General features: G+C 34.1%; 1 protein-coding gene across 7 annotated transcripts in view; it reads left to right on the top strand.

Annotated features, from left to right (window-relative positions):
- The window catches only part of ATP13A3 (ATPase 13A3), a 92,699-nt gene that overhangs the window by 15,469 nt on the left and 64,499 nt on the right, over positions 1-12,731 (top strand). For 5 of the 7 annotated variants that reach the window (XM_045088734.1, XM_045088735.1, XM_045088729.1 and 2 more), the window contains 2 exons: positions 9,838-9,936; positions 11,030-11,203. In XM_045088734.1, coding sequence (XP_044944669.1) covers positions 9,886-9,936; positions 11,030-11,203 — 225 coding nt within the window. In that variant the 5' untranslated portion in view covers positions 9,838-9,885. Of the gene's footprint in view, positions 1-4,142; positions 4,163-9,837; positions 9,937-11,029; positions 11,204-12,731 lie in introns of those variants that run through there. The other 2 variants (XM_045088733.1, XM_045088730.1) reach the window with 2 other exon arrangements.

Genomic DNA, 12,731 nt, shown 5'->3' with positions numbered 1-12,731 from the left:
TGGATTTTTAATTGGGATTGTTGGATCAAAGTGTTGGAGTATTAAATTCTAATATACTGTTGGTTTTCCAAAAATGTAGAACAGATTCACTTCTTTTTTTTTTCCCTTTCCTTTTCTTACAGAGGGAGCAGTAGGGGAGAGGGAGAGAATCTTAATGAGCAGGCTCCACACCCATCACAGAGTGTAATATAGGGTTCAGTATTACGACTCTGAGATTATAACTTGAGCCTAAATCGAGAGTTGGACACTTAACCAACTAAACCACCCATATGCCCCCAGATTCACTTGTAACAGTGAATAAGGGTGCTCCTCTCCACCCCCAGTTTAATGAGCAAGTAGTAATTTTACCACATAATTTTATACTTCACCTCATCTTGTTCTCAGATAGGTTCATGTGCTCTTTGTTACTGTTCTCCCTCCCTTGCTTCACAACATTATAAAATCCCTAAATTCTAGTTTTAGACAACTGTGAACTTGGGAGTAATCTTTGTAAAGGCAATAATAACATACCTGCCTTCTCTTCTCTCTACCACCGTTATCATTTGTTTTGTGTTTGTGTCTTATTTTTCCATTGGGACACATGAAACAGAGGCTGTATTATTTAGCCAACCGCTGCTTTCCCAGATTAGTATCTCCAGTCATACTAAACAACAACAAATCTTGCAACTTCTCATAATCACTTTTGATCCACAGCTTTTCTGTTAAGGTTACTGAAAACTGTCAGCCCTTTTCCATACCAATGTTGGAACATCACCTAGTGGTGAAAGAGTGTAACAACAAGATGCATACAGAACCAATACTTACTGTAGGTCAAAACTTTCATAGTTGGAATGAATCATACAGCCTATTACAACTGCCTCATTTCAGTGGAGAAGAAATTGAAACCATGACAGGTGAAGGAACTTGCAAAATAGTTCATGTTGAATTGTCTTAAAAACAAGTTAAACCTTGACTCTTGAGTTGTGTGCTCTTTCTCCCCCCCCCCTTTTTTTTGTATTTTGGGGTAAAATTGTTTATCTCCTACAGTTCCTAATATAATAACGAACATGGCATATATATACTTACTTAACGCTTGTAGGTGGATTAATTTTTTAGATGGATTAATTTGATTAAATAATTTAGGGTTTGCTGCGATTTTATGGTGTGTGAGTGGCTGCTACTTTTCCCTAGTGGAGCCAAAATTTGGAGGGGTTGTATAAAAATAAATATAATCACACTGTCACTTACTAGAAATGTACTTGTTAAGGGGGACTTCAAAATCACCACTTTATCTTGCCTGGGGTAAAGAGACCTAATTGAGAGAGATCCAAAGAATCTGGAATGGTTTGATAGAGCACTATGAAGTGTTTTGCAGGTTCCTACAAGTTTCACACCCAAGGTTGGCCAAGCACAGTAGAATTAGAAGTTATACATATGCTCAGCCTTTCTTTAACTATTTTAAAATATTAATATGTGTAGATGGTAAAAACATTAAAAAAAGCACTAAAGTCTCTCCCTTATTCTCACTCTGCAATACTGTCACCACTACTGGCCACTGTTTCCAATTTTTTTTTGTTTTTGATTATCTAGGGGGTTAGAAGCCAGTTTTCTTTCTAGGTCTTCTCCTTGTTTTGAATATTCAGTCTGTAGGACTGGTCTTATCACAGTGATGTTATCTACTATTTCCTAATGCCTGGTACAGCACTTTTCATAATAGATGGTAAGATTTTGAAATCATTTTAACAGTTATAATACTTTTGTAACTCTCAGTCCTTGAATATGAAGTTTTGAAAAGTTATATACATGAGGAGGATTTAAGAGGAAATTTAGAAGTTTTATGATCACACTAGCTTCAATAAATGAGAATCTCTCATGTAAGTAGACATTTAAAACATGCAGTTATGTTGTATATAAAAGAATTTTTACACATTTCCATTTTTACAAAGCAAAAGTTAAAACACAGATACTAGTCATTAGTCCAAAGCTACTTTTTCCCATTTTTACTAATTAAATACTTTTGCAGTTAACTAATACTCAAAGCCACTGTTTCACCTAAGATGACACTCTGACCACACATGGAGTTTTCTCTGAATAAAAGGGTTGATTTGTTAAATAGGGTATTTAATAAAAGTGATAAAGATGTATGTAAGTGTGTTGTAGTGTAGGCTAAGTTGTAACTCTTAATGTTTCTAATATTGATCCTAAGGCAGATAATTACATTATTTTTCCTAGTTATAACTTATTTTGTTTTAGCTATGGCATTGTTTTGTAACATACAAAAAAGCATAATTATACAAAGACTGCACTTCACAAATGTAAATAGTCTTGGTTTGGTGTATATTTGGTACAATGGTCTTCCTTAAGCCTAAACACAGAAACAAAAGCATGCATTATAAGAGAAAGTTCAAGATGGGAAGTGATAAAATGGGTATTCACTAGAGCTTTGTTAAAATTTAGCTGGTATCCTTGTAAAATTTCCATGTATTCATTAAATTATATTATGTCATTCTTATTGTTAGGAGCTGACTTGAAGTGTTAAGTTTTGCCCTCATAAAGAGTTGTGACAATTTGATTTCTATAGTTAGGGGATTGAGTTTTTTAAAAGATTCTTCTATACAAATATTTGTATAGCTTTTTAAAATTGAGGTGGTTCAGTGAGTAGATTAAGGATATTATATGTTTTAGGGTACTTTTTATTTCAGAGGGAGAACTGGTTTTGAATTACAGAAGGTTATCTTAGTTGCTGTGGATGCTACAGATTTGACAGTGAAATAATATTCAGAGTGCTGGCTGGATTGTTTATACTTCAGGATCTTTAAAAAATCTTCTGCTGAATGGTCCTTAAAGATGGGTTTGTCAAATTTCTGTTTAACATGGCTAGGCATGTTTAAGTCTCGGAAAAAATCTAGAACTACAGAGCCAAGTAGGATGTTCATTCTGTCTTTCAACAATGCAGGGTGGCCCACAAAGTCCTTTTTTTTTTTTTTTAAGATTATTTATTTCAGAGAGAGAAGAAAGTTCACACATGTGTGAGTGAGCAGAGGAGAGGGGCTGGCGTAGAAAGTCTTAGCAGACTCTGCTGAGTGAATTGGGCGTGGGGCTCAATCCCATGACCTTGAAATCAGGACCTGAGCTGAAACCAAGAGTCAGACGCTTAACCAACGGTGGCACCCGTGCACCACAAAGTGTCCCCCAAATCTTAATGTAGTTTTAATTTCTAAAACTGCAGAGTATATGTTACAAACTATAAAAAAAGATTTTTTAAGAATTTTTCAGAATAACTTAGTTTTGTGAATTTTGAGTAATACATTCTAAATTTTAGTTTTTTTTTTTTTTTTACTTATTTCTCTCTGAGCTGGGCAAATACTCAAGTAAAAAACTAATAATGTGTGTTATTCAAAATAACTACTTGAAATTTTACTTGAGTTATAGATAACACTCTAAATCACCTTGTGAAATTACCAACTTCGTAATTCTGGGTAGGTACGTGGAATATCCTTAAAGAAAACCTTCTATACGCAGACTACTATAAAACTGTTGTTCCAGCTAATAAGAAACTCTGGTCTGATGCAAAGATGGCTTAGAGGTTTGGGGATTTCTGTGCCTGTTGAGGCCAGCTCCTCTTGTTTTAGAAAATGAGATATGACTCTTATCCTAGAACACTACAGATGGTTCTTAGTAATTATATAATGTGAAAAAAATAAGTAAATGTCCAAGAATTCGCATTTGATATAGTGAGATTTATTCCTGATAGCTTCACTTTGTCCTCTGCTGCTGTTTTTTACTCACACAAAAAATCATGTTCATTGTAAATGCAAGGAAGGGTTTGGTTAAGCACAATGGCCTATGAGCTCCTTGCTGTTTAGATAAGATCAAGGCTGAGGCATGCACTGTGGAATTGGGACTTCAGTGTGCTGGCTAGATGGGACTTATTCAATAGTAGCTCTACCAGTGGCACAGGGTATATCTTCTGAAAACCCATTTAAAGTCAGTGAATTTAAAAATCCTAAATTTTAATATCTTAATCATTTTGAAAGCAGTTCATAAAGAATCAAACAATATTTGGCAGAAAATTCTCATCCAAATGGATTTTTATGCTTAGTTTTATTTTTATTATTAAGAGCCAGCTTTTGAAAGTGCTGCTGATACAGCAGTTGGGAAGAATGACGATATAGTGCTTTTGGTAAGAAAAATTTCTTTGTTTCCTATGATCTAGAAATTGACTTGATTAAAAAACATAGACTCCTGCAAGCTAAAATAGTTTTATTCAGAAAGTTAAATGGATTTCAGAAGTTCTATATTAATACTTCAAATGTTCTAAATAGATACATGGTAGAATAGCTTAATATGTGTTTTTTTCATCTTAATAGGAAATATCATTTAAAATATATAGGTTTTTATCTTTAGCCAGAAATATCAGAGGCTTTCTGTTATGTACATGTTTTTTAGAATTTAAATATATATTTATATGTTAAACATAAGCTGTTGCAATTATTGTCTTACTGGATTTTTATTAAAAGTTTATGTGAAAGTCTAGGTGAAGTCTTGATAATTTTCTATGTGGTATAGTGTGCTCAAAGAGAATAATAACCGATAGTTTTTAGAGCAACTTTTTATTAAATTATTTTTAATGCCTCTAGTTTGGTAAAATTTGGTAAGATTTAATAGTTTTGCCTTAAAAAGTAAGTTAAATTTTAGAGCAATAACACTTATAAAAAGAGTAATGAGATAAAATGGTCAAGAATTGAATTTAGAAGAACATTACAAATAGATTGTTTAAAAAATTACTGCAGTATTTTTTTGGTTGTGGTCACTTTTTAACTCTGGAGGATGGGTTGATAATACAGCTGTGTTAGACTGAGGTGAGCTCTGTCGAGATCTGTTTGGCAAAAAGGTTTAAAATAGTTGTAAGTATATGAAGTTAATGAACACATTGAATATTAATGGTAATTCTTTTTCTAAAATTATAAACACATGCTTATTCATCTAATACATTCTTCATTGGAAAATTAGGATTTACAAACGTGTAGAAGTACATCTCTATTTCTAGGCAGAGGAGAAAAGAAAAAAGTGAAGAAGAATGAGTCAAAACTCAGCAATGAGAGACTGTGCATAATACCTGGTATATGATCAGTTAGGTCAGTGGTTTTGAGATTTATAGAGTAAGAGTTCTTAAGATTAATGGCCTTTGGTGCCAGAAATGAGTATCTTCTGAAAATGTTTTTCTGTCTAAAAGTTTCAGATGGGTGACTTTTATTTATTTAAAAACACCTTCTATTACAATTTTTACATGTTAAAAAACAAGAAGATTATAGTATAATGAACTCTCATATATCTTTTACATTCAGCTTTTAACTTAGCTGTAGCAATTACTAACCTGGGGCACTCCCATGATGGATAGAGAGGTTTTAAAATTTTAAAATTTAAAATTTAAAATTTTAAAATTTTAAAAAATTTTTTATTTGGAAGTAGGTTCAGACCTGCAGAAAAGTTCATGTATTGGTGTAAAGTGTTCCTTACATTCCTTGATTATACTTGCGATATCTGCAGAATCTGTAGTAATGTCTTCTCTTGTCTTCCTGATATTGGTAATTTGTGCTGCCTTCCTCCCCTTTTTGAGTCTTACTAGAAAAGATCACTTTTGTCAATCTCAAAAGAAAAAGCCTTTGGTTTCATTGATTTTACTCCATTTTACTGTTTTTTATTTCATTGATTTCGACGGTGAATTTTATCAGTTTCTCTTTGGTGCTTGCTGTGGGTGTAATTTGCTGTTCTTTTTCTACTTCCTTAGGACCAATGCTGAGGTCACGATTTTAGGCATTTCTTCTTTCAGATTTTGGAATTTAGTGCTATAGATAATTTCTAAATACTGTTTTAGCTGCATCCCACAAATTTTGATATGTCCTCAGTGTTACTCAGTTCAGAATACTTTGTAATTTCCCTATTGATTTCGGACACATGGATTTTTTACGAGTGTATTTTGTTTCTAGGTATTAAGGCTTTTCTACCTATCTTTTTGTTACTGGTTTCTAAGTTAATTCCATTGTTTTTAGAACTTTGTATGACTTGAAACTGTTTTATTTCCCGAAATGTGGTCTTTCTTGGTGAATGTTCTGTGCATATGTAAAAAGAATGTATATTTTTCTGCATTGAGTAGAGTGTTCTGTAAATATCAGTTGGGACCAATTTGACTGACAATGTTGTTCAGATCTTCTGTGTCCTTTGTGTATTTCGAAGATCTGTTAAATGTATACATGTTTAGGATTATGGCTTTATGTCCCTCTATTAACCCCTTTGTCATTATGAAATGACTACGTCCCTGGTAATATATTTTTTTAAATCTCTGATAATATTCTTTGCTTTGAAGTCTCCTTTGGCTGATATTAATACAGTTATTGAAGCTTTAATTTGAATAGTACTTGCACAGTATATTTTGTTTTAACTTTTAGCCTACTGTGCCTTTATTTTAGGTTGCATTTCTTATAGGTAACATATATTTGTAGCCTTGCTCTTTTTTTTTTTAAAGATTTTATTTATTTTAGAGAGAAAGCAGAGAGAGGGGCAAAGGGAGAGTGAGAGAGAGAGAGAGAGAATGAGAATATCAAGCAGATTCCCTGCTGAGCATGGAGCCCAAAGCAGGTGGATCTCATAACCCAGAGATCATGACCTGAGCTGAAATCAAGACTCAGACACTTAACCAACTGAGCCACCGAGGTGCCTCTGCAGCCTTGCTTTTGAAAAATAAAACCACAATCCTGCCTTTTAATTACTGTTCATATTTAATGTGATTATTGATATTGTTAGGTTTAAATCAGCCATCTGGCTATTTGCTTTCTATTTGTCTCATCTCTAGTTTCCATCCCCCCCCCCTTTTTTTGCCTTTTAGATCAATTTAGTAATTTTTATGGTTCCATTTAATCACCTTTGTTGATTTTTTTAGTTGTGACTCTTTTATTTGAATGGTTACTTTAGAGTTCATAGTGTATACCTCTAACTTACTAAAATTTATCTCCAACTAATACTACATTCATTCACATATACTGTAAGAACCTTACAAGAGTATACTTCCATTTCTTTGTGCTGTTTGTTCTATTGTTATATATATTTATTTATGTATGTACCATGTCTGATGCTTTTTCTTCTTCCGTGGAGATCCATGTTTCCATTTCCATTTTTCTACCTGAGGACTTCCTCTAACACTCTTTTTTTAATGATGTAGGTTTGTTCATGATGATTTTTTTCAGGTTTTGTGTTTAAAAACATATTTCACCTTTGATTTTTGGAGGATATTTTTGCTGAATATAGAATTCTGTTTCTCGTTGCTTCAAAGATGTTGCTCAGCTGTTCTCACCTGCATTATTTTTAGCAAGAAATCTGATGTTATTCTTAACCTATCTTCCTTTGTATTTGTAACAATCTTTTTTCTCTGGCTCCTTTTAAGATATTTTTCCTCACTGCTTTTGAGCAATTTGATAATGACATGCCTTGGTGTAATTTTTCATTGTTTATTTGCTTAATAGGACTTTCTGGATCTATATAGGCTTATAGTTTTTCACCTAATTTGGAAAAGTTTTGGCCATTATATCATCACATATTTTTGGTCCCTCCTATCTTACATGTATATTAGGGTGCTTGAAGTTGTCTGATGGTTTATTGATGTTATGGGCTTTTCTCCCCCTTCTCTTTGTTTCTGCTCATTTTTCATTTTGGATATTTCTATTATTTTGTCTTCAGGTTCATTGATTTTTCATCTGCCATATTTAATATGCTGTTAATTTCATCTAGTAATTTTTTGTCTCAGATACTGTACTTTTTATCTTTTAGTCAAGTTGGTTCTTTTTTATATCTTTCATGTCTGTAGTTAATGTGTTTAGTCTTTCCTCTTGCTTTTTGAACATATGGACTACAGTTAACCACACCTACCAGTTCTATTATTTGTGTCAGTTCTTGGTCTTTTTCTACTAATTGATTTATCTCATTATGGGTTTTCTTTGCATACCTGTTAAGGTTTAATTGGACGTCAGATATTGTTACTTAATTGGGACTAGATATTTTGCGTTCCTATAAATTCTTGACTCCGTGCCATCTTGGAAATGAAGTCTTAAAGATACTTGGTCCAGCATCTCCAAAATAAGCCACATTATCGTACAAAACAATTTAGTAAAAATTTAGTAAAAATTGTTTCTCAGTCTAGGGTGGTATTACAGCTATGAAGCATATTACTGGAGTCATTCTAACATGGTAAGCCTGATTCACCAAATCAGTCTGGCTTGAAGTGGCAGTTGTTCTCAAGGGCCATGACTTACTGCTTATAGAGTACTGGAGAATGAGCAAGCCCAACTTCTTCCCCTGCACGAAGACCAGCTATTGTTGACTGAATGTGAAAGGCATAGCCCAATCCTACAGGGAACCCAGAGGGGGCCCAAGAGTCTCCCTGATTTGGGGAGATGAAGCTAAAAGTCTTGGGAGACATCAGAGTAGGCAGGTTTTCAGGGCAAATTATCAGTAAAGGGATCCTTACAGAGAAAAACACTGAAAATATCCAAAATAGTTCCCCTCAAGTCTTCCCCTCAAGCTGAGTACAAATCAGCGCATGTGTGAGGAAACTCCTGAAGCTCAGGAAAAGCACCAACCAAAAGGATTAAGAGAAAAACTTATCAGGGCTTACACAGAGCTGAGAAGAATGCCTGTTCCTACCAACCCACAGTGGGAAACCTCATTGGGCACAAGGATTCAGGAAGAGCATTTCAGAAGGGTGTTGCTTCAGTAGCGGGATCAAATTAGCGCTCAACTAAAAACTACTCTGGTCCTACCTAACAAAACTCTTTAAGACATGAAGTAATAGGGGTGCCTGGGTGGCTCAGTTGGTTAAGCAGCTGCCTTAGGCTCAGGTCATGATCCCAGTGTCCTGGAATCCAGTCTCATGTCGGGCTCCTTGCTCCATGGAGGGGGGTGTCTGCCTCTTCCCCTTTTGCCCTTCCCCTGAATGTGTGCTCTCTCTCTCTCTCAAATCTTTTTATTTATTTATTTTTAACATTTTATTCTTTTGCCAGGGGTAGGGGAGAAGCACAGCCAGAGGAGTGGGAGGCAGAAGGAGAAGCAGACTCCCTGCTGAGCAGGGAGCCTGATGCCAGGCTCCGTCCCAGTACTCTGGGATCATGACTTGAGATGAAAGCAGATGCTTAGCCAACTGAGCCACTTAGGCGCCCTTCCAGTATCCTTTTTTAATACAAGAAAAAATTTTGTCAGTGAGCTCAGTGAATTTTCTCCTAGGCAAGCATCCTGGGTAGTCAAACAATTGGAAGATTGCTTAGTGTACTTGGAATGGGGGAGTGATCTCCAGTAGGGGTACACCTGCTTTAGGAATTGACTCTTGGCCAAGCATTACCATTCATGTAAAAGGTGCTCAGTAAATATTTGTTAGATGATTAATTTAATAATCATGGAGAGGTTTTGGGGTTGCTTTCATTGCTGGTGCTTTACCTTTATACTTCAAGCAACAAATTGAATTGTGTGAAGCATTTTTAGCTCAAGATGGTTAAACTAGATTTGTTCTCTGAGTTGGGAAATGAAAAGTGAAGATTCTACATTAGTTTCTCACAGAGCTTAAATTGTTTTGTATCAAGGCTATTGTTAGTATAAGTTAATTGATGAAATATGTCAGGTTTTGTGATAGTATGTGTCAGAAGAACTAGCACACTTATTGAAAATGTCATTAAAACCAGCCAGCACTTTAGTGAGTACTTAAATATCAGTTAAACTTCGATACATAATTACAACAAAGTCTTAACAGTATGAAGTATATAGTCTACGAAGATATAGCAGAATTCCCTAATATTTGTTGTTCTTTCCCCTCAGTAGTCTTCAACTGTTCTGAAGCACAGGACCTTTCAGACCACTGTAGATATGGACAAAGAAGAAAGGAAGACTATCAACCAGGGTCAAGAAGATGAAATGGTAACTGGATTTTATAATTTATTTGTCAAGTGTGAAGAATTATCTTTGTAATTTATTATTCTAGGAAAGTAGAAAAGTTCATAAAAACAAAAAAGCATGAAATCAATGTGCTTTTCTCATCCCCACTGCCTTTTTGAATTGGGATTATGTAACATCTCTATTTGTTGATTTTAGTAAAATTCCTGTTTGACTGTGAGCTCTAATACTTAAAGTATTTTTAAAAATTTTTATGTATTTTTTATTTTATTTTATATTTCTTTTATTTTTATATTTTTTTATTTGATAATTTAAGAAGTTACATTAGCTAATGTTTTAAGTGTAATCCCAAATGTAAGATTTCTAATTTTGATTTATAAAAAATGTTTGAAATCAGCTTAATAAAATAAAAAAAGCTTTTCAGCTCTTTGTGTGTAGAAGTGAGAAGATAAGGTTGTCAGGTGTCATATAAGACACCTCATTAAATGTGCATTTCAGATAATCAAGGAATAAATTTTTTATAAGCATGTCCTAAACATAGCATAGGGCAAACAAAATTAATTTTTAATTGAAATTTATGTTTTAACTAGGCCCTCTACATTTTCATTTGCTAAATTTGGCAGCTATTGTTGGGTTATGGTGGGAGTGGTAGTAAACTGAAACAATGAAATAATTTGTGTCAGGAGGTCACATTGATCAGTCATAGTGGTATTGTGACAATTAGCTAATCATTTGGGAGAAAAATAAAGTTAAAACTTACTTCATTTAAATGCAGTGTGATATTATGGCTTATATCCTGGAACAGAAATAAGACAGTGAAAAAACTAGTGAAATTGTAATAGAGACTAGGTTTAGTTAATAGTAATGTACTAGTGTCAGTCTCTTCAATTAGACAAATGTACCAAGTTAACAGGGTAAACCAGAGGAAGGCATACAGGACCTCTTAATGTTTTTGTAACTTTTCTGCAAATCTAAAACCATTCCAAAAATAAGAGTTTATTAAAAAAAAGTCAGCCTTTTATATGACAAGACTTAATACTTACCAGGAAAATAAAGAACTTTGGCAGTTATCTCCTATCATTTGATATTCAGTTGTGTGATCACTGTGTCCATGCAGGAGATTTATGGCTATAATTTGTGTCGCTGGAAGCTTGCCATAGTTTCTCTAGGAGTGGTTTGCACTGGTGGCTTTCTTCTCCTCCTCCTCTACTGGATGCCTGAATGGCGGGTGAAGGCAACCTGTATTAAAGCTGCAGTTAGAGACTGTGAAGTGGTGCTGCTGAGGACTACTGTAAGTCTGTGTATTTATTGGGAGTTGATTATTCGAAGCATTATATAATGCTTTTGGGTGTACTTGGTTCAAAATAACACATCACTGCTAGGATATAATTGGGAATACTAATCCTAAAAGCATTTGTGTTCTAAGTGATAATGATTAGAATAGAAAGGAATCTTTAAATGATTGTATCAGCCCCTTCCTTTTATAATTCTTGATGCAGTGAGAAATTAGATGCTTGTCTATCAAGGTCACCAGCCAGTTTAAGGACTATATCAGATCTGTTATTCACTAGACCAGCTGCCTTTCTACTCTGTGATGCTGCTGCTTCTCTGGTTGTTGTTGTTTTTTTAAATCTTAATTGGAAGCGTTTTATCAGAGCCTTTAATTTTTTTTTCCTTTTCTTTTAATTAAAGAAATTTTTATTGAAGTATAATTGGCATAGGACATTATATTAATTTCAGGCATACAGCATAATTATTCATTATTTGTGTAGATTTTTAAATAATCACAATAACGGCAGTTAACATCTGTTACCATACAAAGTTACAGAAATTTTTTTTTCATGTGATGAGAACTTTTAAGGTCTGTTCTTTTAGCAACTTTCAAATATGCCCTACAGTACTGTTAACTGTAGTCATCATGCCGAATGTTAGATCCCTGGGAAGTTTTCACCTTTTGACAACTTTTACCCATTTCACCCCCACTCACCCTGTACCTTTGGTAACCACTTAATCTGTTGTCTGTGAGTTCGTTTTTTGTTGTTGTTGTTGTTACGTGTATTTTTTAATTGAAATAGAGTTGACATACAATATTAGTTTCAAGTAGACAGTATGACTTGACGTTTATGTACATCAAGAAATACCACAGTAAGTGTACTGACCATCTGTCACCATTCGAAGTTATTATATTACTGACTATATTCCCTGTGCTGTACTTTTCATTCCCATAACCTAATTCTTTTATGCTGAAAGTTTGTACCTTTTTTTCTCTTTCATCTATTTCACCCATTCCTCCTTCCCCCTCCCTTTTGACAACATCAGTTTGTTTTCTGTATTTTTGAGTTTGTTTCTGTTTCTGTTTGTTTTGTTTTTGGTATTTGTTTTTTTGTTGTAGTATCTGTTTTTTTCTGTTTGATTTATTTCATAATAAGCATAGCATAATACCATCTAGGTCCATCCAGTTTGTCCCAATGACAAGATTTTATTCTTTTTTATGAATGAGTGCTATTTCATTATAAATATATATACCACTTCTTCTTAATCCATGTATCACTGGGCACTTAGCTTGCTTCCATGTCTTGGCCCTTGTAAATAATGTTGCAGTAAACATAAGGGTGCATATATCTTCCTGAATTTGTGTTTTTGCTTTCTTCGGGTGAATACCTGCGCATGGATTACTGGGTCTCATAGTATTTCTATTTTTAATTTTTTTTTTAAGATTTTATTTATTTTTTTGGCAGACAGAGATCACAAGTAGGCAGAGAGGCAGGCAGAGAGAGAGGAAGGGAAAAGCAGGCTCCCTGATGAGCAGAGAGCCTGAC

The sequence above is a fragment of the Mustela putorius genome, unplaced genomic scaffold, assembly GCF_011764305.1.
Source record: "Mustela putorius furo isolate JIRA1106 unplaced genomic scaffold, ASM1176430v1.1 tig00003834_pilon_pilon_pilon, whole genome shotgun sequence".
Classification (NCBI taxonomy): domain Eukaryota; kingdom Metazoa; phylum Chordata; class Mammalia; order Carnivora; family Mustelidae; genus Mustela; species Mustela putorius.
This window is presented reverse-complemented; position numbering and strand designations above follow the sequence as displayed.